The sequence below is a fragment of the Ascidiella aspersa genome, chromosome 9, assembly GCF_963924565.1.
Source record: "Ascidiella aspersa chromosome 9, kaAscAspe10.2, whole genome shotgun sequence".
NCBI lineage: Eukaryota > Metazoa > Chordata > Ascidiacea > Phlebobranchia > Ascidiidae > Ascidiella > Ascidiella aspersa.
The window spans coordinates 6,848,355-6,876,131 of record NC_139455.1 but is presented as its reverse complement, the minus strand read 5'-3'; the positions used below and the strand labels follow the sequence as shown (position 1 = coordinate 6,876,131).

At 35.8% G+C, this 27,777-nt stretch overlaps 1 protein-coding gene across 3 annotated transcripts in view; it reads right to left on the bottom strand.

Annotated features, from left to right (window-relative positions):
- The window catches only part of LOC146132113 (guanine nucleotide exchange factor VAV2-like), a 30,655-nt gene continuing 2,878 nt past the window's right edge, over positions 1-27,777 (bottom strand). The window contains exons 4-26 of one of the 3 annotated variants that reach the window (XM_083396708.1): positions 27,370-27,462; positions 24,503-24,617; positions 23,029-23,175; positions 22,623-22,718; positions 21,596-21,697; positions 21,059-21,154; positions 20,600-20,671; positions 19,909-20,001; positions 19,186-19,320; positions 17,645-17,728; positions 16,677-16,783; positions 13,852-13,985; positions 13,279-13,359; positions 11,668-11,714; positions 11,410-11,494; positions 10,606-10,733; positions 9,778-9,840; positions 8,568-8,710; positions 7,110-7,217; positions 6,483-6,573; positions 5,695-5,950; positions 3,811-3,977; positions 1-2,802 (exon numbers count right to left, since the gene is read on the bottom strand). In XM_083396708.1, coding sequence (XP_083252834.1) covers positions 2,761-2,802; positions 3,811-3,977; positions 5,695-5,950; positions 6,483-6,573; positions 7,110-7,217; positions 8,568-8,710; positions 9,778-9,840; positions 10,606-10,733; positions 11,410-11,494; positions 11,668-11,714; positions 13,279-13,359; positions 13,852-13,985; positions 16,677-16,783; positions 17,645-17,728; positions 19,186-19,320; positions 19,909-20,001; positions 20,600-20,671; positions 21,059-21,154; positions 21,596-21,697; positions 22,623-22,718; positions 23,029-23,175; positions 24,503-24,617; positions 27,370-27,462 — 2,485 coding nt within the window. In that variant the 3' untranslated portion in view covers positions 1-2,760. Of the gene's footprint in view, positions 2,803-3,810; positions 3,978-5,694; positions 5,951-6,482; positions 6,574-7,109; positions 7,218-7,922; positions 8,024-8,567; positions 8,711-9,777; positions 9,841-10,605; positions 10,734-11,409; positions 11,495-11,667; positions 11,715-13,278; positions 13,360-13,851; positions 13,986-16,676; positions 16,784-17,644; positions 17,729-19,185; positions 19,321-19,908; positions 20,002-20,599; positions 20,672-21,058; positions 21,155-21,595; positions 21,698-22,622; positions 22,719-23,028; positions 23,176-24,502; positions 24,618-27,369; positions 27,463-27,777 lie in introns of all 3 variants that reach the window. The other 2 variants (XM_083396710.1, XM_083396709.1) reach the window with 2 other exon arrangements.

Genomic DNA, 27,777 nt, shown 5'->3' with positions numbered 1-27,777 from the left:
TCGAAGCTTTTTGTTTCGCAATCAAAAGAGTCTACTGTAATACGGAAGGAGCCAGTAAATAGTGTGTGAAACAAACAAACAAAACGAAGTACGAGGGTTGAAACACGTGCCGGCCTGTATGCGTGGCCGCTAGAAAATCGGCCGGCACCATCTTCTTTGAAAAAAGGGTGCGGGCCGTTTTCGAAGCGGCCATCAATGCTGGCCAGCTTGCGTGTATAGAAAGCAAAGGCAACAATGACGATAAAATGGCGGCACAAGAAAATATTGCACAACAGACGCGTTGAAACTTGGCCGAAATAGCGAAACCACGGCTACGCTATAGCCTTGCCGTTTTTAGGGTTCTTTCGCTAGGCAGAAATACATTGCCGGACATAAAATAATTTTGAGTCTATGGCTTTGCCATGGAGTTAGCCCCACGATAAGTTAATGTGGCATCGATACGACGCGCGGTTGAACAAATCTGATATTTTGGTCCAAGTCTTTTAGCAGATGACAATAAAAACAACGGATTATTTAATTGCGGGATAAAGTGAAAAAAAAGAAGTATTGGTGAAATAATCTTGGTCCTTCATTGCGCCTAATATGTTAACGGTGTTACGTAAAAACGTGAAAAAATGTTAAAACACACAAATGTCGAAATTCAACCAGCCTAAGAATGTCAAAACACGTTGTTTTACCAACCAAAATGCTACAAATTCGTCTAAAACCGAAAGAAAAACAGTATAATCTCGGGGGTTAGTTATTACAAATAAAATAACGCTTAATTGGTGAACTTAGAATGCGTTTTTGTTATTGCGTTAGATTAATTGGTAGACAAGCAATCAGCGCAGCGTTTAAAACCATCCAAGAATACTTTGTGTAACTTCTATTAATACTTGAATACAGCAAATCATTTTAAAACTCAGCTAAAAAAATGCCAGTGACGATAGTACAATAGCAAACGGTTATGACTTAAAACGCATTTAAACGGTTAAAATCAGCACGTGTGTTTAGGTGAAGGTGAAGGCGAAAGCGATGGTTTTGTGGCTTTCGAATGGAAGTTGATGTGTTGTATATGAAAGATACTGAAAAGTGTCGATGACGTAGCAAAATGCGAGCAGCCGGTAGGAAAGAAAACGCAACTTTTGAACAACTGGGTGTTAGTGTGAGTGAAATATCGTGAAGAACAACGCCATATTTTCTTTTTTTGAGAGACTCGTTTAGCAAGGATTCGAAGATCGTTTAAAAAATGATTAAGTGGTAACAGGATCAATGGCTCCAAAATCGCTCATTAGAAAAAAATATAAAAGGAGAAAGTTAATAAAAACTGCGAAACAAATTAAGGAACAAATACCCGAATCTGTGGTGACGATTTACCGCCTTTCAACTCTGGCATGCTTCAAATGACACGAAACGGCTTTTACTCGCTAAATTTACTCGTTAAATTCGTGAAACAAATACTTTTATCATTTTTAGATTGTTATATCTCTCCATCTGCACGATTAAAGTTTTAAAAGACCAAGTAAATTCGATGTGATAAAAAATCCGTTTAACGGGATGGCTGGAGCCATGAAAAGCGAAACGCTTTGTTTTGACGTATTAAAAACGAAAAAAATTCTCGAGTGAAATCAACAGTCGACATCGGCATTTCAGCTAAAGATAATCTTTTCTGGATTAATTAACACAAGGCGACAAAACGGAAAAGTTGAACCATGATACCAAGTCAAAAAAATGTAAAAATGATTAAATAACGTTACGACGAGTTACAGCGGTAAAATGCCAAATCCGTGTTATTCACAAAAATACAAGTTAGGCGCTTGGAAAGTAGAAAAGGAGTGAAAAACACGAACCTGTATATTTGCTGTTCGATGATGGACACACTTGATTATCATGACTGGAAAAAAGGCGACAAAAATGAAAAAACACGATACTATTGCCAAAAAAACGTGACATTTTATAAGGGACGCGGTTTGAATTAGTTTGTAATCGAGTCAAATTCAATAATTTGACGCAATTTTTGCTTTTCCTTCGGTGTGTTAATGCAATATCCAAAAAAGAACTTTTTGGTTAATCAAATAACTAAAAGCGTTGTAAAAGCGGTGCGATTTTGAATTGAAGTTTCGCTGTGTGCGGAAAACAAAAAACAAACGTTTTCATTTACAAATTCGCCAGGTGTAAACGTGTATAATAATCGTCAAATCTGAAGTTTGTTTTAAAAAGAAAAATTTCGACGATCATTATTTGCATGACTTCCAATGACAGCATTAACCCACGGATGAACCATCAAAAGAAACCAGTGGATTTCAGGCTAAACATAAAATAATAAATACCTCCCGGCAAATATATTTGCTTGTAATGTGGGATATAGTTTGAAAAATAGTTCACCCTAAATTTTGCAGTCCTTAATCCACGTTTCAGGCCGCTGCTCGGCAGTACATTGCTAGAAACGGGAGCTGTATGATAAAGCATATTGCAAGAAAGAAAAAAAACGCCGAAAAATGGCGTGATTTTACGTCACAATGGAAAAGGACGACGGCTTTTAAAGGTGCGGAAACGGATTTTCCGCTGCAATGCACGCGTCTGCATATATCCCTGTTGAAGGGTAAAAATGACATAAACCAACACGGTAACCGGGAAATCCACCATTGAGGGAGAATGGATAGCCTCGGTCACGAAAAAGATGCGATGGCAAGAAAGGAGTAGATTTCTCGTGAAGAACAGGCAGGCCGTTGTTACGTCACACTCGAATCGTCGTGACGTGTCATCTCTTTTATGCCGCCCCTAATCCAGCTCGTTGATAAAGCTGGCGGGAAAGTACCCGACCTGAAAGCGGCAAAACGGTTGAAAATGCATATGTTGACAAGAGAGCAACGCCCAGTTCCGAGGATCGCTGTTTCGAAACCCAGCAAAGCAAACAAGGCCAACGACGGTGTAATTGTGTTTTAACATTGATACGCCTGACAAAATAGCTGTTAGGCAAGAATAAAAGTAATGTTGTGTTAAATTTCGAACAAATCTATGACACTTAAACAGTATATAACCTAACTGGTTTAAGAATAAATTACAAGGCAGTGTTTCAATAGATAGCGGGCAAATAAACGCAGCGGATTATTTACTTGATTAGAAAGATGTTCGTTTTATAAATGCAACAAAAATATCAGTTTTTGAAAATATTTGAATGACATTGAATACATTATGTCTCGATTTAAACAATTCGTTTGAGATTTTGAGGGCAATTTAAATTTTCTACAACCTTATAAAAAATAGAAAGCAAGCTGATACCGAAGAGTCATTTATTAGGAATAAAGTTGCCAAAAATTGGATCCTTAAATAATCAAATCCAATGATTCTTATAGAATTAAAGCATGGTGTCTTTTAACCGGTGGGCACAGAAGCATTTTAAAGTGGGCCAAAGAGCTTTGGGAAATTGTAAAGTTGGTGAAAATTTTATTTATTCGTTTAATTTTTCAGTTCATTTTACAGTACATTCTCAACTTATCAAAGTTCGCATTAACCGTTGCGTTATGTGTGGGTTATTATAAAATGTTCTTCTTCTTTGACATTTTGAAGTTATTCTTGTTTTCTTACACATTTCAGTTGATTATAACCTATTTAAGCAGAACTTTAAACGAACCACGGAGTGTTTTTAAAGCAAAAGTGGGCCACGAACCTAGAAAGGTTAAGAACCCCTGAATTAAAGCATAACTAACGAATTGAAAAAAAAAAGAAACTGTGCTTGTAAGAAATCGTCGCTAGATATTTCGTCGACCAAGTCGTCAACGACCAAAACACAAAAAAGCGACCACGTCATTCAGTTATGACGTCACTCACCATGCCGCCGAGCTCGCCCTTCCACCATCCGTGCGCACCGCCGGCCTTGTTGATGACGTTGACGATCTCCCCCTCTCGTAGGGGTATTTCCTGGGAGCTGCGTGGTTGAAAGTCGTACAGGACTCGACCGTGGCTGATGAAGTCGTGCGCTCGTCCGTCGGTAGAAGCTGGGAAAAAAAAGAGCGATTTTTTATTTCATTGTATCTGTTAAGTTATTTCAATTGTTTAAGTGTTCTATGTTTTCTTATCTCTGATGTGGTTTATTTCATGTGTTGGGCTCATGTGATTTTATTCTTGGTTTGTCCTTCGCTTTGTGTTTGTACTTCAAGCAGCTTGTTAGTCTTTCAGTTGCAGTTGCTTACAATGCTAATATGTTTATCATTCTTATTTATATATATACATTTATATAACATTGTTGTTTTATTCGTTCCAGGTAAGTTGTACTTGTTACTGTGGTTTATGTAATTATAACAGATAAAGACGAACTGTTTGTTTAGGATTAAAATGGATAAACAGTATCGCTTTGTGTCGTCAGATACGCTTTGGGATTAGGGATGGCCGACAAGAACGATACCCGATGCCCAAGTGGTAGTATTCGTACTTGCTACTAGCTGTCGGTATAAACTACGAATACAGAATCCCTTTCTGTTTGGGAATATGGGGTCAGGTTTGGACAACTCGCTTTTGGTTTAAATTAGATAAAGTCTTTTTTGGTATGGTTTGGTGCGACTTTTTAGATTGCTCAATTAATTATATAGGTTTATCTGCAGTTCTGCCAGTTAGCATTTTGCTAGATCAGTAAAAGAACTTAAATTAGAACACCGAATTAATTTACAAATTAGATTACAAACAGCAGCCTATTGCCCTATTCTGTTGAATAAACAGCTAAAATTATGTAGTTGTCCAGCGAGTGGTCGATATTTTGGGACGGGAGACAATACCCGATGCCAAGTAGTACTCGTCCGATAATTTTCCGGTATCGGTGCAGATCCATTAACAAGTTTATTTGTGCCATTCAGACAAACATAGTTTTCGATTACAGGAAAAAGAATATTTTTGGAATCGTGGAACATCCATAAGAAGGGTAACATCATGCACGTCAAAACTGACGTGATGCTTTCTGCATGCTACAAGCACCTGCTGAAGGACTAGAGGCAGTCGCTAATTATTTTCTTATCGTTTCGTTGCTCGCGTTTATTTCTGTTTTTTTTTCCTTTTTTTGCTTTCCATTTATTGTACGAGCGTTCAGTGTCATTTACCCTGACGAAGGCGGCTTGTATAGGTTGCCGAAACGTTGGTTAACAATTACAATTACCAGAGGAGCTGTTTTTGATTTATATTACCATGGCTGGTAGCAACAGTTTATATACATGGTTTTCGATCAGACGCAACGTTTTTTATACATTAAAAAGTTAATGTATAAACAAAAAGTCATGTTAAAATTGTGTGACAACGCGGATCTTTATGGCTCCAAAAATCCCTGACAAAACGAGTTCATCCCCAACAGTAAATAGCACGTTTGGATTTTATAATTTTGTTATCTATTCACTGCAATGGAGTCATTTTGGTATTACATCGAAGGTACTTGTCGCGTCGTGCGTCGTTTGCAACATCGTCAAACATAAAAGACAGGGGGGAACATATATACGGTTTCCTTAAACACAAGACCAAACGAGACTCGTAATGCCCATATAATTAAACGTATTGGAGTTTCGAAACGCACGATTGGGAGAGGGACCCGGATACAATAACTGTACTGTGGAGTATGTAAAACACGATTATCCCTATGCTGGTTTCGTCTGTCTCTTAACCAAAACCTTTTTAAACATTATAACAAAACTACAACAGCCCAAAAATGGCCGCCAAATTAAAACGACGTCTCACCAATGCTAATCCTCCGCACGCCGTTCGAAATCACGTGGATGGGGCTTCCCCGGTAATTCATGTCGGTCGGGTGGCTGGGGTGGCCGGCGTGGCCAGCGGCGCCCTGCTGGGGAAAGCCCCCTTGCGAGGTCCGGGACGGCGTGGTCTTGCCGTGGTCGGGGAAAAAGTTCTTGTCACGGTAGGGAACCTTCAGGTTGGTTTCGAGACCGAGAAATGAGGTGCTCATCGTGTTTTCTTGATAATACTTGACCAGGTCCTGTGTGTGTAGTAATTGGTATTTAGGATGAATTGGTCGTTGTTATTTTTTGTTGCCCTATGTGTATACGCAATACGTTGAAGTGAAGTCGACCTTATTTAAAAACAAATATTTTTTTACAGCTAAATTTTTAAACTTTTTTCAAAACTAAAACTTTTTTTCCCAAACTAAAACAGTTTTCTTAAAGGTTTATTGCCAAAGTTTTGGGTAATACGTTATGTAACACGTTTGTGTTCACCCCAAAGGAACAACGGTGTCAATTTTTAAAGGCAAAACGCTACATATTGAAATAAAAATTATGTTTCTTCGGGATTGTAATTAATTTCACATTTAAAAAATATAAAAACGACAAAAAACTTACGTTATATGAAGTACAAATATTTTTTGTTTTCAAGTTTTGAAAACCTAACTAAAATTTTTACAGTAAAATTATTCATTTCGTTTAAAAAGCGCAAGAGTCTTGCCAACTATCGCGTTTAGAAACCGATATATTAAGTTGTAGTTTCCAAATTACTTGATAAGATGTAGGTACCTGAACGGAACGAAAGTTTCGGCACTCGGCCACGTAATACATGTTGTCCGGGGTCTGGTTGATTTTGATGTGCTTCATGTCCGATTGGTAGCTTAGAAAAAAATTCCAAATTTTATATTATATTAAACTGTCCAGCAAGCAATTTTATTTTGGTAAAACTGACCCAAAACGAATTTCACCAGCTCGACAATTTTAAAAGTTTCTCAAAGAAACTTGTGAAATTTAATTTGAACAGTTCCAATTTCGTTATTTGTATTGTACTTTATTGATTCACAAAAACTGTTGGTATATTTATACATTTATGCTTATAGATAATAGTGGCAATTTTTTGGGTGCTATCCGAGAGCAAGGCCGTACTATAAACACAATAAAAACGCCGTCTGGTAAATACAATTTACTGCGCTACATTACACGGTCGAGCAAGCAGCCAGACACAGGTTTAAAGAGATATTACAAGCAGTCGACGCATTGGCGCACGAAATAAATCACCCCACCACAAGTTGATCGAAAGGTGTCCGATAGACACAATAAAAACACCAGATAAATTTTACTGCCCTACACGGTCGACCAAGATTAAAAGCAGTTGACTAATTACGAATTGTAACAAGAAATAAATCGACCACTCACCACAAACTGATGGCAAGGTGTCCGTCCCTCGTGCGAATCAGAAAAGTGCCGGAAGGTTTGCCGGCTAAAAGGTTTTCAGCACCTCCACGGTCCATGGTACCAGCATACCTGGTTAGCGTTGAAATAAGATACGTTAAAACCTAAATTTGTGCATTGCGGATTTACGATCACATATGTTTTAACACAAATAAAGCTAAACATTTTTACTTTTTTAACCGTTTAAACTAATCAGTACATGTTTTAGCCAAATTGGCAAAGTGATATACTTAACAGTTTGTGCATAATATATGGCATAGCATGACACCCAAGCACTACTTTGCATGATATTTTTACGACACATGCACTTGATAACAAAGGGGTGCGGTTTTGGTGTTAATAACAGGCAAGGTTTGTGGGTTGGGTTAAGTGTGGGGTTAATGGGTTGTGGAGTAAGCGTTAGGGAATGTATATAATGTGGCAAAACGAATTTTGACTTCATGACCCCAAAGGCAGCCTAAATCAGATGCCTGGCGCTGACTTGAGCTATAAAAAAGCGTTACACACCAATGCGGTTAACATTCTGTAAAAAACAAGTTTAAATTGCCCTAATAAGCTTCATTTCTGTTAATGATAATAGCACTTAAGCATTAAATAACTTCACATGTACAGATACTTTATACTTTGCCCATTATAATATCCACCACATCATGCACTACGGCTACGGGAGTTAGTCAGCCAAGCAGTTTTGTGTTTTGTTTTATTATTCTGTGATAAGAGCCATTACAGGGTTAATAAGTGCACCACCGCTGCACCAGACTTGACATAAAAATATACCAATCGTATTTCTCTAGCTGAACCGGACTGGATAGATTGGGAACTGGTTTGTTGTAAAGGTTCCCATCCGACCTAGGACGACCCGGCCTTTCATGCTGGTTCTTTGGGGGTGTTTAAAGGGGTAGAAAAGGGGTGGAGATATGTTTTTAACGAAGGGGTGGGGATATGTTTTTGACGAAGGGGTGGAGATATGTTTTTAACGAAGGGGTTGAGAAATGTTTTTAACGGAAACCAGGGGTGGAATGGGTGAATGGGGAGGAAAATAAGAAACATAACATTTTTAACAAACAAAATAACCACGATATGTATAGGGAAGGTTTGCAATCGCCCGGAATCAAATAAAAGCCGAAATCTCTCAAGAATCAAGGGTACAATTTTTGTTTAAATTTTTTAATTTATTAATTCTCGTCCAAGTCGAGTAACTTTGGGCATTGCGCCTGAGCATCAAAGCTCAAAATTGCGTTAGAATCAAGTTTTCTAGCGAAAGTTAGAATTCGGACCTCGCTATCTGCAAAAAAATTGCAAAACACCACTAATCAGTAGTTTTGAAATAGACACAGCAGCAGAATTCTTATTATATAATTTTTTTCTGTAGCACAAAATTCGGATCCCGGGCGAAAGCAATGGATCGAATGCGACACGAACCATGGGCTATCTTCCAGTGACGTCGTGTTTTGCGATTTCATTGTACTGGGCCGTTGCGTAAACGGAGCCTGCGTCGAATTTTGAACACTCACGTTGGTTGGAAGGTAATTGCCCGTAGGCTTCGAACTGCTAATCCTTTGCGTCTGAATGAGGTTAGGGTGAAAATGAAGCGTTCGAAAATGAAATCAAGATTGCGGCCATAAGGGCCCTCTCTGCTTTGACTATATGCTCGGTTCTAATTGGACTGTAGCAGGAACAACAACTCCACATATAGTTAGCCATGGGACATCTACAAGGCCAAAACACACGTCTTGGTTGTTGTTTCAGCCAAACATTTCTTCTTCATGTTTTTCATCGCTTTGCTTTCAACAAAGATAGAAGTCAAAGTTTTTTTTTAGAAAATGCACCTGATCAATGTCATTTCAAACAAGTGGAAGTGAAAAATAAACGTTTTTTCATATTTACTTGGTAGGAAAGTTACACTACAACTACTTACAAAAACTCAATACATATCTGACTTTATAAACAATAGGTAACATTTGCTTTAACATACATACCGAGTGCTGAACAACTTCAAATTGCAACCGGGACGCGCTACAGACTTCAAAAGTCAAACGTGGGGCCAAAAATGCCACACATTTTTTATAAAATAAATTCAAAAGGTTTTCGAAGACTTTTTTACAATTTAATTACTGACAATCCAAGATATAAGTATTTTAAAAGACTTTGCGGCTGCTAGGGATGGCCAATAATATTGGACCGGAGCCGATACCCGATGACCAGTTGAACTATCGGTACTTGTCCCATATAGGCTGGTATCGGTGCCGATCAGATACCAAATTAATATTTAAATTTTAGCAATGATCCAACGCAGAGATTCTATGGACTTTCACACGTAAATTAATTGAAAAATAGAAGGTTAACAACTGGGGCACATTTTGGTCTAATAAACTGGTAGAGAATTCCCTTTTAACGTTTTTATTTCGGTTGTTTTGCTTGTTTAAACACAGTAGTAACGTAATTCCGCACCGAATCGCAATACTTCTAGTCAAAAATATCGAGTATCGGTAGGGGAACAAAATGTGAAGTATCGAACATCCCAAGTGGCAACCCTACACTGGCGACTGGCTTTAACAAAATAACGAAACCTATTGTACATCCTAAACACTCCGAGAAGCAACTTTCCACGAAAAGAAACCACTGAACTTACCAAAGGACTGACATGGGAGGCTGGAAAATACCCCCTTCGGTCAAACTGCGACATCGAATAGCCCTGGAGTAAACAACGTTAGTTATTTGAAGAAAATTCACAAAAGGAAAAGGAGCACAGTTAGCTTTATGTCATAAATTACAGTAAGTGAGTAACCTTCAAACGGAATTGGACTAAAACCTAGTAATTGTTGGGATTTGAGGAGCCGATGGTGAGATTCGAACTTACGACAACGGTAATACTGAAAGTTTTGGTTCGAAATTTCTGATATATTTTACATAATTTTCTTAAACGTGAACAAGATAAAAACCTTAGGAATATGAAAAATCTTTATTTCTACAGTATTTCGAAACTTGAAAATAGTGTGTTGTATGAAAAAGTTTACTGAATTTCTTAATTTTTAATTTAGATTTTTTTTGCAAAATTTGCAAAATAGCAAAATACCGATCCTTGTAAAAATCAAATATAAAGGGGTTCTTTTGACAAATATGTATTTAGCGCCGACGTTTTGATACCTATACGGGTAATCTTCTTCAGGGCAATAAACTTGTAATTTTACAGAAGGGTATATATACAGTGAGCCAAAAGACAAAAACAAGGTGGTCTACATATTACATAGTCACCCTTCTGTAAAGTTACAAGTTTATTGCCCCGAAGAAAATTACCTGTGTAGGTAATCGAAACGTCAGCGCTGAATACATATTTGCCAGAAGAATCCCTTTATATTTGATACAATGCCTGGCAGCAACAGTATGTTCTAGTAAAAATAAAAAAAAAAAAAAAAAAAAAAAAAATGTTCTAGTAAAAAAAAAGGCGGACTGTACTTACCACCCACCAGTCGGAGGTCACTTGCTCGATGACCTCGATCTGTTCACCCACAGAGAACGTGATGAAGTTGGCGCCGGAGAAGGGGGGATGGGGTTTCCCGTTGTAGTCGCGGTGCGCTTTGTATGCTTCTGCGCGAAAACGAAAACACCAGCGTTAAATCGGTTGATCTGGTATAATTTTTGGGCCAAAGAATGCATTCTTGCGCTTAAAGTTGATTTTCTTTCGAATAACAGAATCTAACTGAATCCGAATGGCGAACAACAAACGATTCGGGTTGCACATCAATGATAAAGATTAAACTAAGTGCAGAACTTGGTATATCGAACATAGGCGTCGAACTTTCAAAATCCAAGGGCGTTTCTTTGAATTACTCACTACCGACAAAACGTAGCAGGTCTCGCAAACAGATTTTGCGATTTGGTACATTTTCTTTTAAACAAAGCGTTGTCTTGTAATTCTGTCAGAATAATTGTACTCAAATCTCAATGCGTGCTCGACCTGCGATAAAATGACATAAAAATGTAAAAAAAAATTAAAAATTTTTGCAGGAAATCCAGGGCCTCAAAAAACGCTCTGCACACCCACGTTCGGCGCCTATAATATCGAAGATCAGTTTGTTTGTACTGATGATGCTTTTAGTAGCGAAATAAATTTATCGTATAAAATCCAAACAAACCGATTTTCGTTTCACCAAGTTCTGTACTTCGTTTAATCTTTATTAAAGCTTTAAGTCGCCAAAAAAGTATGTTCGATCGTTTTAGTTTGGAGATAACAAGGGACGTCCGCCCACAAATTCGAACTTACTTCCAGTTATGCCAACAGGAGTGGAGATCGGTCGCTGGTTAACTGAAATGTTCGTAGGCTTCCCGGTCGGAAGGGTTGGGGTGCGCTGTGAATGAGTAAAAAAATGAATAATGGGCTTTGCTCTTGTCCGAGAACCAAGACACCACAAATGGTAAAAGAGATGCACATGTATGACCGTTACTTGAACGTTTACAATAAAAGAGATAATAACAATATTGCATCGATAACATTAATAATCTTTTTAATCGGTAGCTTTACCGTGATTCCTATTCTTTGTGGGACAGGTGGTGCGCCTTCTTTTACTTCTGAAAACAATATACAAAGTGTTGTTATAATGAAGTACAATACCAGCGAAAAAAGTAAAAAAAAATCACATTTCAAGGGCCCTTAAATTAATAAAATGCGAAAGACTAAGCTGTGTTTTATAAAAAAAAAAACACACCATAAACAATATAAACTTTGGCATAACCTCACTCTAAGTCAAACAATTAAACTTTTTCACAACACACATCTCCAGCAGCTAATATCGTCTAAAACAGGGGTGGGCAACGTGTGGCCCGCGGGCCGCATGCGGCCCTTTTCCATTTTTTGTGCGGCCCTTCACCTTCTTCCAGCTATTTTTCCACGCATATTGACTGAGATATTATGTTTAACAGCTGGTTTTGTATTAGGGCTGTTATTTAAATTGTACTGAGCCGATCCGAATATCCAGCATCATCCTTCTCACTAACTTCTATTTGAACATCCACATGTGTGTCTGCTATGATATTTTATATCCGCTTGTACTTGTGTTTTTCTAGTAAAAGCTGAAAATAGGAATTAGTGTTTATTTGATGTGCGGCCCTCCTGTAACCATTACATTTTCTAACTGGCCCTTGTGTTAAAAAGGTTGCCCACCCCTGGTCTAAAACTACATCAGATGGAACACTTTATCAGTAGTAGGATCTCATGCTTAACATCGTTTTTCAATTAAATTGGCAATGCTATTCAAAAAATTCAAAAGTTTACGTATTAATGTAGGCAAAACCAGCATGTGATAAAATGTGGTAGTTAACCATATGTTAGTATTTCAATCAGTAACAAATCTAAAGCTTTACTTGCTCAAAACGATCGACTAAATCAAGAATAAAATCTTGAACCCATCTGCAGACCAAGATACTTTCGGAGCAACTAACTGTAGTACTGGCTGGCAGTAGAATAGCTTTAACACTACATGTTATCCAAACAGTTAACCCTCTTTTTTTCTCTAGTGCTGATCAAATATTTGTTACGAATTGGGTGTAGAAGATCAGAACCGTTAAGGCGGACCGCACAGGTCGTTACAATCGGTCATTGTCTAAGAAAAATACACGCCTTTTCTTTTTAAGGTAATTGGCCACTGGGCTCCTAAAAACGACGCTCTTTCAAAATTTCCAGCAAAAATAGGTCATTCTCAATCAACTAGAAATACAAATGATATGCCTTGACGTAAATACTGAAAGAAACTAGTTCAACATTAGGTCTGTCTTCCTCGAGTCTATCATTTAGTTGCATTTACTTATTGCTGTATTACATGCTGTTACTAGCCCCAAAAAACAGCAATGTATTTGGTACCTAAATTTATTTAACTGGGAGAAATCCAAACTTAAAACCAACTTATCGCAGTCGGTAAAGGTTGTTCAATGCTAGTTTTGTTAGTAGCTTTTATAAGGTCTTTGTAATTCCATTATTTTAGGTGCTCGGACACGTGTTCAAGCAACCTAATGATTGTAAAAAACGGGAAAAAGTAGCACGTGCATTTTCCCAAAAAGTATGGGTTTATCCGAAATCAGGAAATGAAAATCGAAGACTTGGCTAGCCACTATACAGTAACACAGTTAAATCACTCACTTCCTTGTACGCCGAGCTGGCCAGTCTCAATCAGCTTCAGCGTTTCTGCCAGGCATGTTTTGTGCGATTTGGCGCCCGTTCCTGTAAACACACACAAAAAACTTCACCATCAGGGGCTCCAGTAATGTGGCAACTTACAGGGGTACGATTTTCGATAAAGTTGTTTTCGATCATTTTTAACCTTGGTGGTTATTTTTTGGATCTTAAGACAGGGATAATTAAGGATTGACCACTGAAAGCGTTGGAACATGCACAGATCCTTATATAAACAATACTTATAGTAATATTATTACAAAAACCGATCGTTACACTACGTTAAAAAATAATCGTAATACAACATTCAGAAATATGACACGTGTTTGAAATAAGTTATTGAAACACTCAGGCATAAAGTAGGATATAGATAACATTTCATTTTTTTACCTATTGTAACCCTAAAGTCCTACTAGCTGCTAATCTGCGCTGCGCGACCATACGCGACCAAAAATATTTTTGTGTCAAGGAGTATGTGGACATACAAAATGTGGTACAAATCGATTTTTTCACCAAGGCAAAATATATGATGCTACTTACTGCTGCAAACATATCCTTGATAAAAGGTACCCAGAAAGAGCTTATTGCAGTAACTGCACTGGGACGGCTCAATGAAAGTGTGCATCACAAATGAATGCTCTTTCGACTTTATAGCATGTGGGTTTATGTTGTCACTGAAAGGTAAAGAAAAATGCATAGGGTTTACAGTATATATCTAAAAAAAACATTGTTTAGATATACTTAACGTCAGAGAGATACATAAAAAGCTTTAGATAAGTTGCATTGGGTGGATAAATTGAATTACTAAAAAGAACTAAACGCAAAATGTAAGGGGTCCGCGACTATTTGAAAGCATCAAAAAGTGGCCACAGGTACAAAAAGGTTGAGAACCACTGCTATATAATTTAGCCACGCGAACACTTCAGCATTAAAAAAGTTTTGCGAAACACGAAAGTTCATATTAACGTATTACGATAAACAACGAATTAGTTTATATTTATTCAGTTTTTCTAAGTGCGATATCTGGGCCTGTTTGGATTAGCGCGAAATTAATACTTGATCTGTACTGTACTTAGCCACAGGCCCATAAAATTACAAAACACATCGAGTACTATTATTATTATACAAAAAATGGATCAAATCAAGGCGTTAAAAAGAGATTTTCGAATGGTGTTATATGAAACATAAGTCACACTGACAATTTTATTTGAACATCTGACGATTTTTTATGAAACACTAGTTCCGCGGAACCGGTTAAAAATCACTGTAATTAAAATCAATGAGTTATATATGAGTTATTGGAGACACAAGTACAATTATCCAATATAAAAAAAGGAGTGTTGTCACTAGGGATGTTCAAAGTAGAATCCCAAGGTATTCTAGAATAATAGGTTTCGAATCTAGAATAACGAATCCAGAATAGCGAATCCTAGTATATTTTTATTAAATTATTTAACCTCGATTTTGTTTGGGGAAGGGATTAATCTTAATCTATACTCTACCGGGCCCACAATCACAGCAATAAATCGCCAAAACAATTTTCTAACATGTGTACATGATAATAAAAAAAATCTCCCATATGTTTAACATTCTTAACAACTGTCATTTAAAGCAGTTGTGTAAACTATAATATGTCAACTGTTCAGGTTGTTGCCAAAACTTATATTTTTGCCAATAGTGAGTACAATGCAACACTGCACACAGAAGTTTTAAGCAATTCGGTCCTATTTTTCCAGGAATTTTCGGGTCTTAGGGCTTATTTTTTACTGACGTGATCTGTTATGCAGTCAAATAATGTACTGCAAAGAATACAAAGTTACTATTGACTTAACGCATTTAGGGATTGCGAACTCCGCAACTGGCAGTACACGTTAGTCGCTCGCCCAATAACGCTTGATTGACACTTAATTATTAGACGAACGTCATCGCGAGACGCGGTAATTAGTCACCCGAAAAAACGCTGACACTACTACCGGGTTACATTTAAAGCAGAGGTTCCCAACGTGGGCGGTACCGCCCCCCTGTGGGCGTTGGCGAGTTCCAAGGGGCGTTTTGAGTCTTTTCATTATTTGGGGGGCGCTGAACGCACATAAGGGGGCGTTACATGAAAGTACTTATATCAAAATTTTGTAAAATGTTCACATAAAAATAGTAACAAACAGCACTGTAGGACGTAGGTAACTTTTAACCTTAAATGGCAATTTCCGTACTGCGAACTTGTAGTAGTTTCCCGACCATTGTTACGTAATAATTGACTTTCTTATGTAAAGTTGTTGGTTGTTGTTGCGTTTCACCGTTTTATACGCGGCAAAATGTTTGTATATTTAAAGCAGGGGTCGCCAATCTACGGCCCTCTACCCACCGCCTCTTTGACAACTAGACACAAGTCCATTTTAAATACTTTTTGACTATTTTAACTTAGTACGGGCGAAAAATTTTCGCGCTGCGCGAATGATCTTTCTTGTCAAGTTTGTTTACGTTTTGATGCTTTCTTTGGACTAGATCAGCGCTTCTTTACCGTTGGGACGTGGAAGGCTGCCAAGTGTGTCGCGGACAAACGGAAAACGTATTCAAAAATATTAGACATAAATTTTTTAACATTTTTTTTATTTTTTTCGCCAATGTGATAAAAACTAGCAGGAAATTTAAAAGAAATGCCGCTATACTCCCAAAAAATTTTGCTCGCTTCGCTCGCCAGGTGTGCCCGGACTTCAAAACATTAACAAACACTAATACACTTTCATTATTAGTATTTATAAAAAAATCCGAGGCCCGCCTGATTCACATTTGTTCTAACATTTTTCTTAGTTAACATTTTGCGCGGCCCACAAAGACATTTATGAGTTTGGTTGCGGCCCGCGACTAGAAAAGGATTTAAAGTCTTGGTGCAGAAAGATATGAATTTTTCCTGGTAATGACATAACCTGGCGAAATAATGTATGTATAAATTCCAATAGTGAATGTATGTTAGGCAACCTAAAATATCACTGACAGCTTATCAAAACGAAAGTGAAGACAATATGATGTTAGACAACGATTAATATAATACTTTACTGTAAAGCAAGATGAGGGGGGCGATATGAAATAATACTAAGCCCAAGGGGGCAGTAGTGTAAAAAAGGTTGGGAAACACTGATTTAAAGCAAGCTCTGTAAATTGGTCGCCGCTGCGACAGGCCAACTTACCACAAGCGTTTGTGCTATTAGGCGCTACAATCCGCGGTAAAACATTAAATTATATCGGTTCCAATTACACGAAATAAACGGCAGAATTGGATTCGAATCCAGATGGGATGTAAGGATTCGATATTCTACTTTGAAGATCCCTAGTTGTCACCACCTGTGGGTCAATAACTTGCGACTTACAAAGCATTCTTTAAGCCTTCCAGCCACTTTGCTCTCTCCGACTCGTTTTTGGCATACAGTACATAGGAACCACTGGTTATACCTTCCAGTGTCATGCTCCAAGACCACTGAAAAGGAAAGTAGAACTTAATGGTAAAAGAGAAAGGAGATTTTGTGTACAGTAGAGTTTGTGCCCGGACGATTTTCTTACAACTAGTGATTTATGCAGTCGTATAAACAAGGTATATTTCAGTGACTTAGGTCCAAGTCAAGTCATTTGTGAAATAGCTTTAGTCAAAGTCAAGTCTTTCAAAAATATAACAAGTCAAGTCATTTAAAACAAGTTAACTCCAAGTCAAATCACCGAAATAAAACTTAAACAATAACCTTGTCCGATAATGAGCAATAATTCAACACAAAAAAAACGTGAAGCAAACTAATCGTTTAACGCGCAGAACTTAGATAATAGCTCAATTTTAGAATAAAATGTTAGGAAAACACTTGATTTCATCCCAAGTCATTCGACTTAATGCCTGAAGTCCAATTCAAGTCATTTTACCAAAACTAACCAAATCAAGTCTTTAAAAAAAGACGTAATTCGCGTCATTGACTAAAGTCATTAGTACACTTAATTTACGACAAATGAGTCACTGATTCTAAACCAGGGGTCAACAAACGACGGACAGCAGTTCAGATGCCGATCGCAGAGTTAACTAATTCGGCCTACGGCATATTGCACAAGGAAAGGAAAATACGAATGAAAAGCTATTCGATACAAGTGTAAATTAAAAATGTTTTCATAACAATCAAATTAACAAAGTCATAAACACAAAATTGTATGACTAGATCACGGTCGTCAATTTGTACAGTTATCCGGTCCGCAAACGTCAAGCCTTATTCTGCTCTTTAACAAAAAATTAGTGACTCTGTTATGCATAAATAAAATAATAAATAAAAGACTTTCGATCCAAGTTTAGTTAACAACCTACCTTGCCACCCTTTACAGATGCCAAGGATTCATTAAGACGATATTCTTTTAAGCGAACAAGATCTTTGAGGCTGTAAGCTCCGTTCTAAATAAAAAACAATGTTTCTTTAAGACAGGGATGTCCAACATTTTATTATAGTGGGCCACATTGACACTTGAAATAATTTAATGGGCCGCAGAACCTATTACGTTTCAAGATACAGTATTGCTCTTTAGAGTTATAACGGGCCTTTAGAGTTATATTTATATTTTTTTACCCATACTATACAATTAGTGCGCACCTAAAAGCTGACTGGAACATTTTAGTTGGGCTAATATTGAACGTTTAAAATACAACTTGGGAGTGAAAATGACTAGCGGGCCGCACAAAAATTTCAGATCGGGCCGGAATGTGGCCCGCGGGCCGCAGGTTGGACATCCCTGCTTTAAGAGATAACTTTAATAGCTTCAGGTCACATTTGGCTAATTGTGAGTTTGTAACTAATCTTTGGTAGTTAGCATATAAAACATGATATCTGTTGCAGTAGGCAAAGTTGGCTTATATAATGTAACTTAACATTGCAATTGACTTAATATAAAAGTATTCTGAATTTAGTACACCGAAAAGCCATCGCAGACTTGCCAAATCTGTCGATCTATGATGCAAGCAGAGCAAGCCAGAAAAACAACTGGCCTGCAGTGAGGTTTCGAACTCACGACCTCCGGTCAAGCCGGGACCGTCGCTCTACCAACTGAGCTATGGTCTTTTTATTTATTCTGAATTTAGGTTTTAATACAGACTGGTCTTTTTTAACAATGCTTATGTTGAACAATAGGTTCGAAAACCACTGTTTATTGTAAAGGCATCATATTGTCTTTCCAAGTATTAACAAAATAGGGTCGAATTGGGATGACACTTCTTATGGGGGCATATTCCATTAGGTAATTGGGCATATTATAAGGTCTTCTCATTTTTTAAGAAGTAATAAGTATTGGGTTCATTAAATCAAGACACATTTTTAACATATTTATATTGATGGTCTTGGAAAAACTACAAATATCTTAAATAATAGTAAATTACACAAAGTATCCGATCAATACATCATATGTCTATGAGACGACTATGATTTTTTAGTATGCATACTTTAAAAAACATTATTTTTAGAGTTTTATTGTATGGTGGATACCCGATCAAAATTTGCATAATTGCCACACAAATGTAAAGAGGGATTTATTTTGCCTCCAGCCTTCTAAATCATTTTATATATGTTTCTAATCGATATATGGGGATTTTATTTAGCGTTTGAGTTTTGTATTCGAACAACCTTCGGGGAGTACGTATTGTCAAAAAAATAATAACAAGTGTAGTATTATAGTAATTAGCCCGAATGTACATTCTTTCTCTATCCCACTCAGGTTAACCAAATATGTAATCTAATATCTTTAGCAAGCATTTAACGTGAGTTTTTTAGTCGAAATATTTTTCCATAGATAACAAGTAAATTTGAGCAAAACGGTTTCGTCACATCAAATATTTCAGTTTTCAGACAGTTCAAATCTTACCCTTTCGGCCTTCGTCATGAAGAGAGCTTGGTCGAAGAGGAATGCGTTCCTCGTCTTTGGGTTTTTGTCCTGCGAGCCTTTAATCTTCAGTTCGCCATCTTTGAGCAATCGGCCGTAGTGGTACAGCGGTGTTTGCTGCCAATAAATTGCACTCGAACACTGGTTACAGTAATATTTTCTTATGCAGAGTACAGAAAGTGTCCTCGACGCATAGACGCCCTGACATCCTATCATACTAATTTGTTATGAGCAAAAGTTTTTGAATTTTTATCTTAGCAACATTTTGTCGCCTCCAAACTTTGCTATTTATTTTTTCTGGCTTTTCATAAGTGTAGTTCAGCCAAAAAGGAGATTATTTTTTTGTCTCACATGGATGTAACTGTTTAAAATCCAAAAAAAAAATGTAACTGTTTAAAATCTAAAAAAGTCTATTAATAGATTGTAGCAACCTAAGTTATCGCTTACTTTGGGGGTATGAGCAACCCTGTTTAAAAACCCTGGACTAGAGCAAAAAACCCGAAGAATTTGGACCAAAAATGCTTGTCACTATAAGGTTGGCAAGATTCTGCCAGCATCTTGCTTACTAAAGAAATGCAATGCGCTTAACAGCTTTACACAATAATAAGTGTTCAAGAAATAGAGGGAAAACATTCTGTGTATATTGTAAGGGTGTTGACATACGACTAGCACCTAGCAGGATCTTGTAGCTTTAGAAATACCTACCATATTGTAACTCAACAAACATGAGCTGACTTTGTTAATGTTGATTAACATTTCGCTGTCCCGCTTGACTTCATTTACGTAGTGGGAAACTTCCTGCAAGTACAACACAATATGGATGTAAGGAGTAAAGCCAGGTTTGGTGAAGGGAGTTGTACCTATGTGTTACAATTCTATACACGGTAAGACAAGTCCGACCAAAAAAATAAACCAGAGTCTGACTTGCGAGTTCCGAGTCGAATCCGGCCAAATATGACGATTTTGTTAAGTGGGGAGTCTGGCTAGGATTCTACGGGCTGTATTTCACCTATATACGAAACTAAAATATGGTGGATATACAGCAAGCCATTCATAGAGGTTGTATGTAATTGACCCACCCACAATACATAAGAAATTGTTCACCATACGCTATTCCTCCTTTTACAATTAACAGTTTGCGGCCTAATAAGTTTTGAAACGTGTCAGACTCCTATAGTCTTACTCGAGTCATGAATCCGACTCCAGCAAAATTAATTGACTCCGCCAAATCCAGAGTCTGACAACCTATTTCGTGACCCTAGGAACTTAAGTGCATCCCTAGCAATATTATGTAAAAGCAAAAAAACATAATTTTCTAACTAGGGGTGTTTCCCCATGAATGATTCAGGATTAAAATGTGACAGTTAAATTAGAGTGGGTTGCTACAATCACTTACCTGCATTGCTTCCAAAGCTTTTGCCATTTCCTTTTTGTCCGGATGAGTATCCGGGGTGTGTTTGTTTAGTTCCTTTATGAAAAACACTTGTTTTTTTTTTGTCCAGAAAATACTGTCAAATTTGATCAAAACACAGTTTGCTTTGAATTGGTACATTCATTTTCCAAGACGTTAAAATAATACTGTTACCATTTAAATCAAGTAACCTGAGCCCACCATCTTTATTTAGTATCTTAAATTCAGTTATACAATATCAAAAACACTTCAATACTTTTTTTAGCTCAAAAAATGATATTCAAGTTAATTTGCAGTTGGAGTTGAAGCCAATCTGGGGTTAATTCATTGGAAAATCCACAAATTTAATATACTATTTGCATGGTAAAGTTTATGTAATAATGTTTCAATTTTAAGATCTTAAGAGAGATATTGATAAATTTTTAAAGTGTGTCTGTTCATTACCTTTACTAGAAGGTGGTACTTCAGCACTCTTTGCATTGGAACGCAGAGTAACTCACGCAACTTGAACTTGCTTGGACTGGCTTGATTTTGCAAATCCTTATAAACAAGAAAAATTCCTTATATTATATATATATATAATCCTTATATTATATATATACCTAAGAAATTGTGACTTGTTAGGAATTTAATGTGGTATTCTTAAAGAAATTAAAAAAGCTATTTCATCGGTTTAACCTGACCCCAAAAACGTGTGTTTGAAAGTTTTTTTTTAGCAAAAATGATGATGTTGTTTTTGGCATGACTGTAGTATTTTGCATTTTAATAGAGTTGTTGGAGATCTTTTTAAATTTTGTTGTTCTGTTTCGATCTTATGAAATAAAATATCAACAACTGGCAGTCTTTGAACAGGCTTAGATCTGAGTATAAACAAGAAAAACAATAGCATTATTATTTTATACCTAAACCCCCCAAAACTATTGGCAACGCATATTACTCTCAATAATTTCCACTTTTTAACTGCATAAGAGTAGTACTAACCTCTACAAACATGCGCATCTCATCCGACTTCATAATTTCTTCCAACAAATCTTGGGCGTCCGTTAAACCACTGCAGTACGTTCCATAGTGAAGAAATTTTTCCTGTGATGCAATGGCAATCTTAAGTTGGTCTTAACTTATTCAAACTTTCTTAACTTTTTTAAACTTTTAAATTTATTGAAAAGCATTCACTTGGAGAAATAAAGTGGGGCGTAAACACATAATTTTTTTAACCATGCTAATTTTATAAAACTCTCAAGTCCCCCTGGCATACAAAATTAAGGAAGAAAAAAATCCTTAGTGAGCTAATTACCTGTACATATGTATGGACACCTAAAATATACATGAAAAAAGCTATTGCTGCCAGGCATAATGTATAACCAAGTGTTGCTCATCCAGCAGTTTTATTATTATTCTAAAATATACATGTATACTGTTTGAATATAAATGAAAATCAACTCTCACTGAGAGTATAATAAATCTTTCTTGAATTACTCTCATTCCGTTGGAGTATGGCATGGCCAAGAAAAATATCACCACTGGATCGGTCAACTTTTTAACATAAAAAAACAGTGTTGTAAACAAGTCATTTTGAATTGAATTAAGTCCCAGTCAAGTCATTCGTAAAATAACTTAAGTCCAAGTCAAGTCCCAGTCCAAGTCATCGGTTGCCCAAGTCAAGTCATAATTAGAGCAAGTCAACTTCAAGTCCAACCATTGTCAAAAAAATAAAACTTTAAATTATGAAAACCGGCAAACTCCTTCAATTTTTATGAGCAACTCAAGTAAAAACCAACATAAAAGCAACATATTACAAACAAATTGTTTTATGTGCAACGATCGGGATAAATAACGCAATTTTATAAATAATTGCTTAATTAAAACAATTTATTTTAACCCAAGTCATTTGTCCAAATTACTTAAGTCAAGTCAAGTCATTTGCCCAAAAGACTTAAGTCAAGTCATTGACTTAAGTCATTACAACACTGTGAAAAACACTGGCTTAGAGAAAAAATATAAAATATACCTTTTGTCTTAAAAATGGTTGACTCATGGATTTCGCTGAAGCATTTTTAGCTGCTGTTATGTCGCTGAAGAATACTCGGTGATCGGAAAGAAGAACCTGTAAAGTAAACAAAAGTTGAATAATATTAAGAAATGGAATGTTAATACTTGTAAGTTAAATACCAATTTAAATATATCTGACATTCAAACCTGTATATTACTTAAATATTGTACAACAACAAGATACATTACACAGTCAGTTAAAGTTTTATTATATTTTAGAAAAAAGCAATCTTATAAAAAAGTAACAGTTTTCAGGCTATTTTAATCCAGACCCAGTTAACCTCTTTGTCAGGTTGCGTGAATTTTTAAATGGAATAGAAAGGTATGTACAAATATTGTTAAACCTAGTGATTCCAGCCATTCACCTCATGGTTCATAAAGATGGTCTTCAGCTGGTTGATTTGCAGCTTTCCCCTCATGAGATTCAAAAACTTGCCAATAATCATCTCCAGATGCTGCACATAGTTGCGTTCTGTTTCAATAATTTCCGTGATACAGCAGGATCGTTTGTCCTAGAAAAAAGGGAACAAGAGGATTACATATAAAATACATTGACATTGGTTTACTGCAGTGGCCAGCAAACTTATTTGTTGCGGACCGAAGTACTCTTTTCAGAGCTAATGAAGGCCCATTACGTAAAAACAACTATGAAAAAGTGGCGGATTCATGATATTTGATTTTTAGGTGAAATATAACACAGCACCTTATGTCCAAAACAATGTCATATCATAATGTAAAACATAATATAAACGCGAAAAAATTTTCAATTACATACAGTTCAGGTTGGCAAAAAACATAGTTCGACAGGCTCCAAGGACCACATTTGGACCGTGGCCCACAGTTTGCCGACCACTGGTTTACTATGAAATTATTAGTTAGTTTAAAAGAAAAAACTAAAATGAATAACATTTCGTATTTAGTATTTTATTGAATTTGCAACTACCCTTCACACATAAAATTACCACAGCTTTGTATATTAAAAAAAAAACTCATTCCCATAGATTTAAAATTTTTGTATTCAGAATTTAGACTACTCTTTAAACTAAAATAAACTGGTCAAAGTATACTTTCGGAATAATTTTCTTTAAGATTTTTTATGATTCATTAGTTTTTCAAAAAGAAAACTTCACATGGAAGGAAGGTAAAACAACCATTATGTTATTTTTGTGACTTGCTTGCAAAGTTAAAAAGCTGGTTTGGTGGTAGGCATGAAATGCCACATTTGGCATTGGACCTTATAAATGTCAGGGCTAATAAATATTTTACATTATCAATATACACTGCTTAGATGGCGTTGTTTGGTTTTATGAATCAAATCGTGACTGGACTAGACAGCCCTATAGCTTGGTGCAAGTTTGCAATGCACCAAGCTAACCAGCCAACGAAACGTAACATGAGTAATACTGTGTTGGTCACAGGAAGCTAAGACAACATTGTTTAACTGAGAACCCTGGTCCCTGAAAGCAGCCTAAAGTTTATAGGAAGCACTGAAGCTACAATAGCACAGCGATATTCCCATATAAAAAACACTACGAAAACAATAAATAGTTCAATAATGTACAACCAGATAGAGGGGTTTTAGGCTTGTGTGCAAAGTATGCTTGGCCAATTTCCAAGTTATTGCTTGAAAAAACGAAAAATACATTGTCATACATCTAAAATTTAGTTAAAATATGTTTTACAAATTAAAATATGTTTTACAAATTATTTAGAATGATGGTGGTCCAGTATTTTAAGCTAATTATTCTGTAACTGTCAATTAACATTTGATGCAGTTTTGTGCTAAAGTAAAAATGTGTTTTAGAAGAAGGACACTGAAACATACTGCAATGTTCTTACTTTTGAGGGTGAAATGGAAGGTTTGGCAGCAATAAGTGACCCGTAAATTCCTTCTTCCTCCCTTTCTTCCGCAACTGAATCGTAAAGTTCTTCTTCGTCAGCCAATTCCCGCTCGCTGGAAAAAAAAAGTTTTTTTTATATCAATGATAAAAAATAAACATAAATGGCAGTGGTGACAGTGCATAAAAACAGTTAGGACTAAAGTTTAATGAGCACCTTAATTTATATCACCCAAAAAAATGTATCTATTGATAACGACAATAACACCTGCTGACAGTGAATATAAATCCCAAAGTTGTGTTATCATTTCGTGGAGAAATTATTTGGATAATCATTTTTTTTGTAAAGTTGTTGTTAAGTTATGATTTTGTTCTAAGTTTTGAAAAACTTTAGATTGTTAAAACAGAATAATAATTTGAAAACAAAACAGTATAAATGCACACAATTACAAATATGGCTCACTTTTCACACATCACTTAAAGATTTTGACTTTGGAAAAAAAACATTGAGTTTTTCAAAGGCCTTTAATGCACAAATCAATTCAAAGACTTTGTGGCCAATGTGATGTATCTATTTTTAGAGTGGTAGATTGACAAAGGCATTTTAAGCTGGCTGTTGAAACAACTTAAGTCCAAATATAAAAAATTAAGATTAACTCACAGCTCCAGAATTCAAAAATAGCTTTGTTTTGAGTGGTATAACTAAAAAAAATTCAAATTTTACAAATATCCCCTTGATTTGAATACAAGCGCATATGTAACATAATATCCATCAATAAAATGAAATGAGCAACACAAGGACAACGAAGGCCATAATAAAAGCTTGTAAATAGTTCCATAGTCGGTTTGTTTGGAGTGGTATTACACTACACTGATGGTGGTGACGAAGGTACAATATTATGATACATGTTACACCATCGGTGGACTGTAGCCATATAATGGTGAATCACAAGCAAAAAGAACAAGGAAGTTAGTAGTCCGGTGCTTATTTCAATGATAAGATATATCATTCCACAGTTGAAGTAAGAACCATTGTCGGAAGGTAAATGTTTACAAATATGTTCAAGTCCTGTTAATAAATATATGCATTTTTATATATGGTGATAATATTCCTTATTTGCCTACTTACACATGTGTTCAGTTTTTTAATTTTACGCAAAAAGGTTTTCATATTACCAAAAAATAAATAATATTGTAACCTGATCTCTTATTTTTTCAGCACTATCCGGGTAAAACATAACCACACATGTGTATATTTATGGGTAATGGATGTAAAATTTTATAAAATTAAAGTAGCAGTAAACCATGTAAACAATTCCTGTTGCATGTTGTAAAACACAAATTGAAAAAATACTAGACTATTTCAATTCCTGGTGCATGTTGTAAAACACATGAAAAAATACTAAGACTATTTTAATTTAGTCACATGTATAGAAAGTTCTAAGTAAAAAATAGATATGGAAAATTAGGTTTTTTGTAAACTAAATCTCTTGACACAAAAATGTATGAAGTTTATGTTGTGCTGAAAAACTACAAACCAAATGAATAAATTTGTGTTGGAATTAAATATACCTGATTTAAAACTGTGTATTAAAGTTAACTTTCTACTTGTCTGCTATTGGTATTTAAAGAATACTACTTGGCCGATGGTCATACATTGGGCTACAGATATATATGATATATATATATATATATGTATGTATAGTGTATATATATGAATACATCTACTGGTTTCAAATAGATGTTTTTGTAACTGCCAAACTAACTTAAAAACACTCCAGAGATGAAAATACTCTATAAGATATATATTTTTTCTTATTAATCCAACAATTAAGCGTCATAACTAGGTCATGTTAGCCTATTTCCGGGGTGAGTGTGTGTTAAAAGGTTAAAATGGGGCCATTAAGATTTAGTTTACAGAAGACAAAGGACGGATGGATAACTTAGTTGAAAAGTAAATAAAAGTTACATTAATTGGATAAAAGAGTTGTCATCAACTAAGCATATCTAATCACTTTCCTTAAAATGACTACTAGTATAACAATCTTCAGATGTACATTGACAGTAAGACCCAATGATATTAAGATGACTAGCCCTCCCTCAAGTACCTACACATTTTTCTATATTTTAATAAATATTGCTACAAGTTTTTGTGTAGATAAGGTTCTTTTTATGAGGCTGGTGTCATTGTTATTTACAACAGGGCTGCCATAAAATGATCGTTATTTATTAATGAGTAAAACAAGATAAACTCAAAACTTAACAGTTCTCTATGGCAGTTTAAATACACAAAAGGTTATTATCTTTTAATAGCTTTTGCCACATGGTTTTATGTCAACTTAGTGCTTCTTGCTTTACGATGAGAGGTATTTTAACTGTTTTTATCTGTTTTTTTTAGTAGTTGATTTACATATACTTAGCGCTTACAGTTTCTCTTTGTTAGACACACAACATTATGTTTAACAATGCGTGTCAAAAAAGGTATTTTTTTGGTTTATATGTTAAGAGAATATTTTTGTTAAACAATGCATGTAAACAAATATAAAAAGCACCATCATTAAGTCGTTTACTGGAACAAGTTTCCTTTCCATAAAACTTCCAATATAAATATAAAAAAGTATCGTACATTTAAATCAATTGAATGTGTATTGACCCCTAATGAAAAATCTACCAACTGTTTCGTTTTAAGTTGTTTGTTAAAGTTGTCTGGGTTGAATTTACTGTTACATAAGGGAAAAAATAAATTCTTTTTTACAAAACACTACTTCCTCAAACTGCAAATAGAATGGATCAAACCCATTTTATCTAAAAATTGCTGAAGCTGCTTTAAAAGTTAAGCAAGGTTTGTTACACAGAACACAAACTAACCTTGCCAAGTCCGGCAGATTTCTGTAAATTTCTTCATCTTCTTCTTCGCGGCTAAGCGTGCGGGAAGAGTGATAGCTTGACTCAGGAAAAGGGCTGTAAAAATAAAATATTTATCATGCTGTTCAAACTCCAGTCTATACAAACGTTTATAGACGTATGTGTTAAAACACACATGCACAGAAAATTTTCAAGCGTATAAGTATCAAAACAAAACAACTTTTGAGATACTTTCTCATCTAAAGAAGATATAACCATAATATTAGCCTGCAAGTATTTTGTCTGTTAAAAGGCAGTTTTTCTTCAAAAACAATCATTCATCATTGAGGAAACTCTTGTTTTGTTAGCAGTGATTCAACTTCCTTGAGTGTATTGCGCCACATAAAAACGTGGGCAAGCACAGTAGAACTA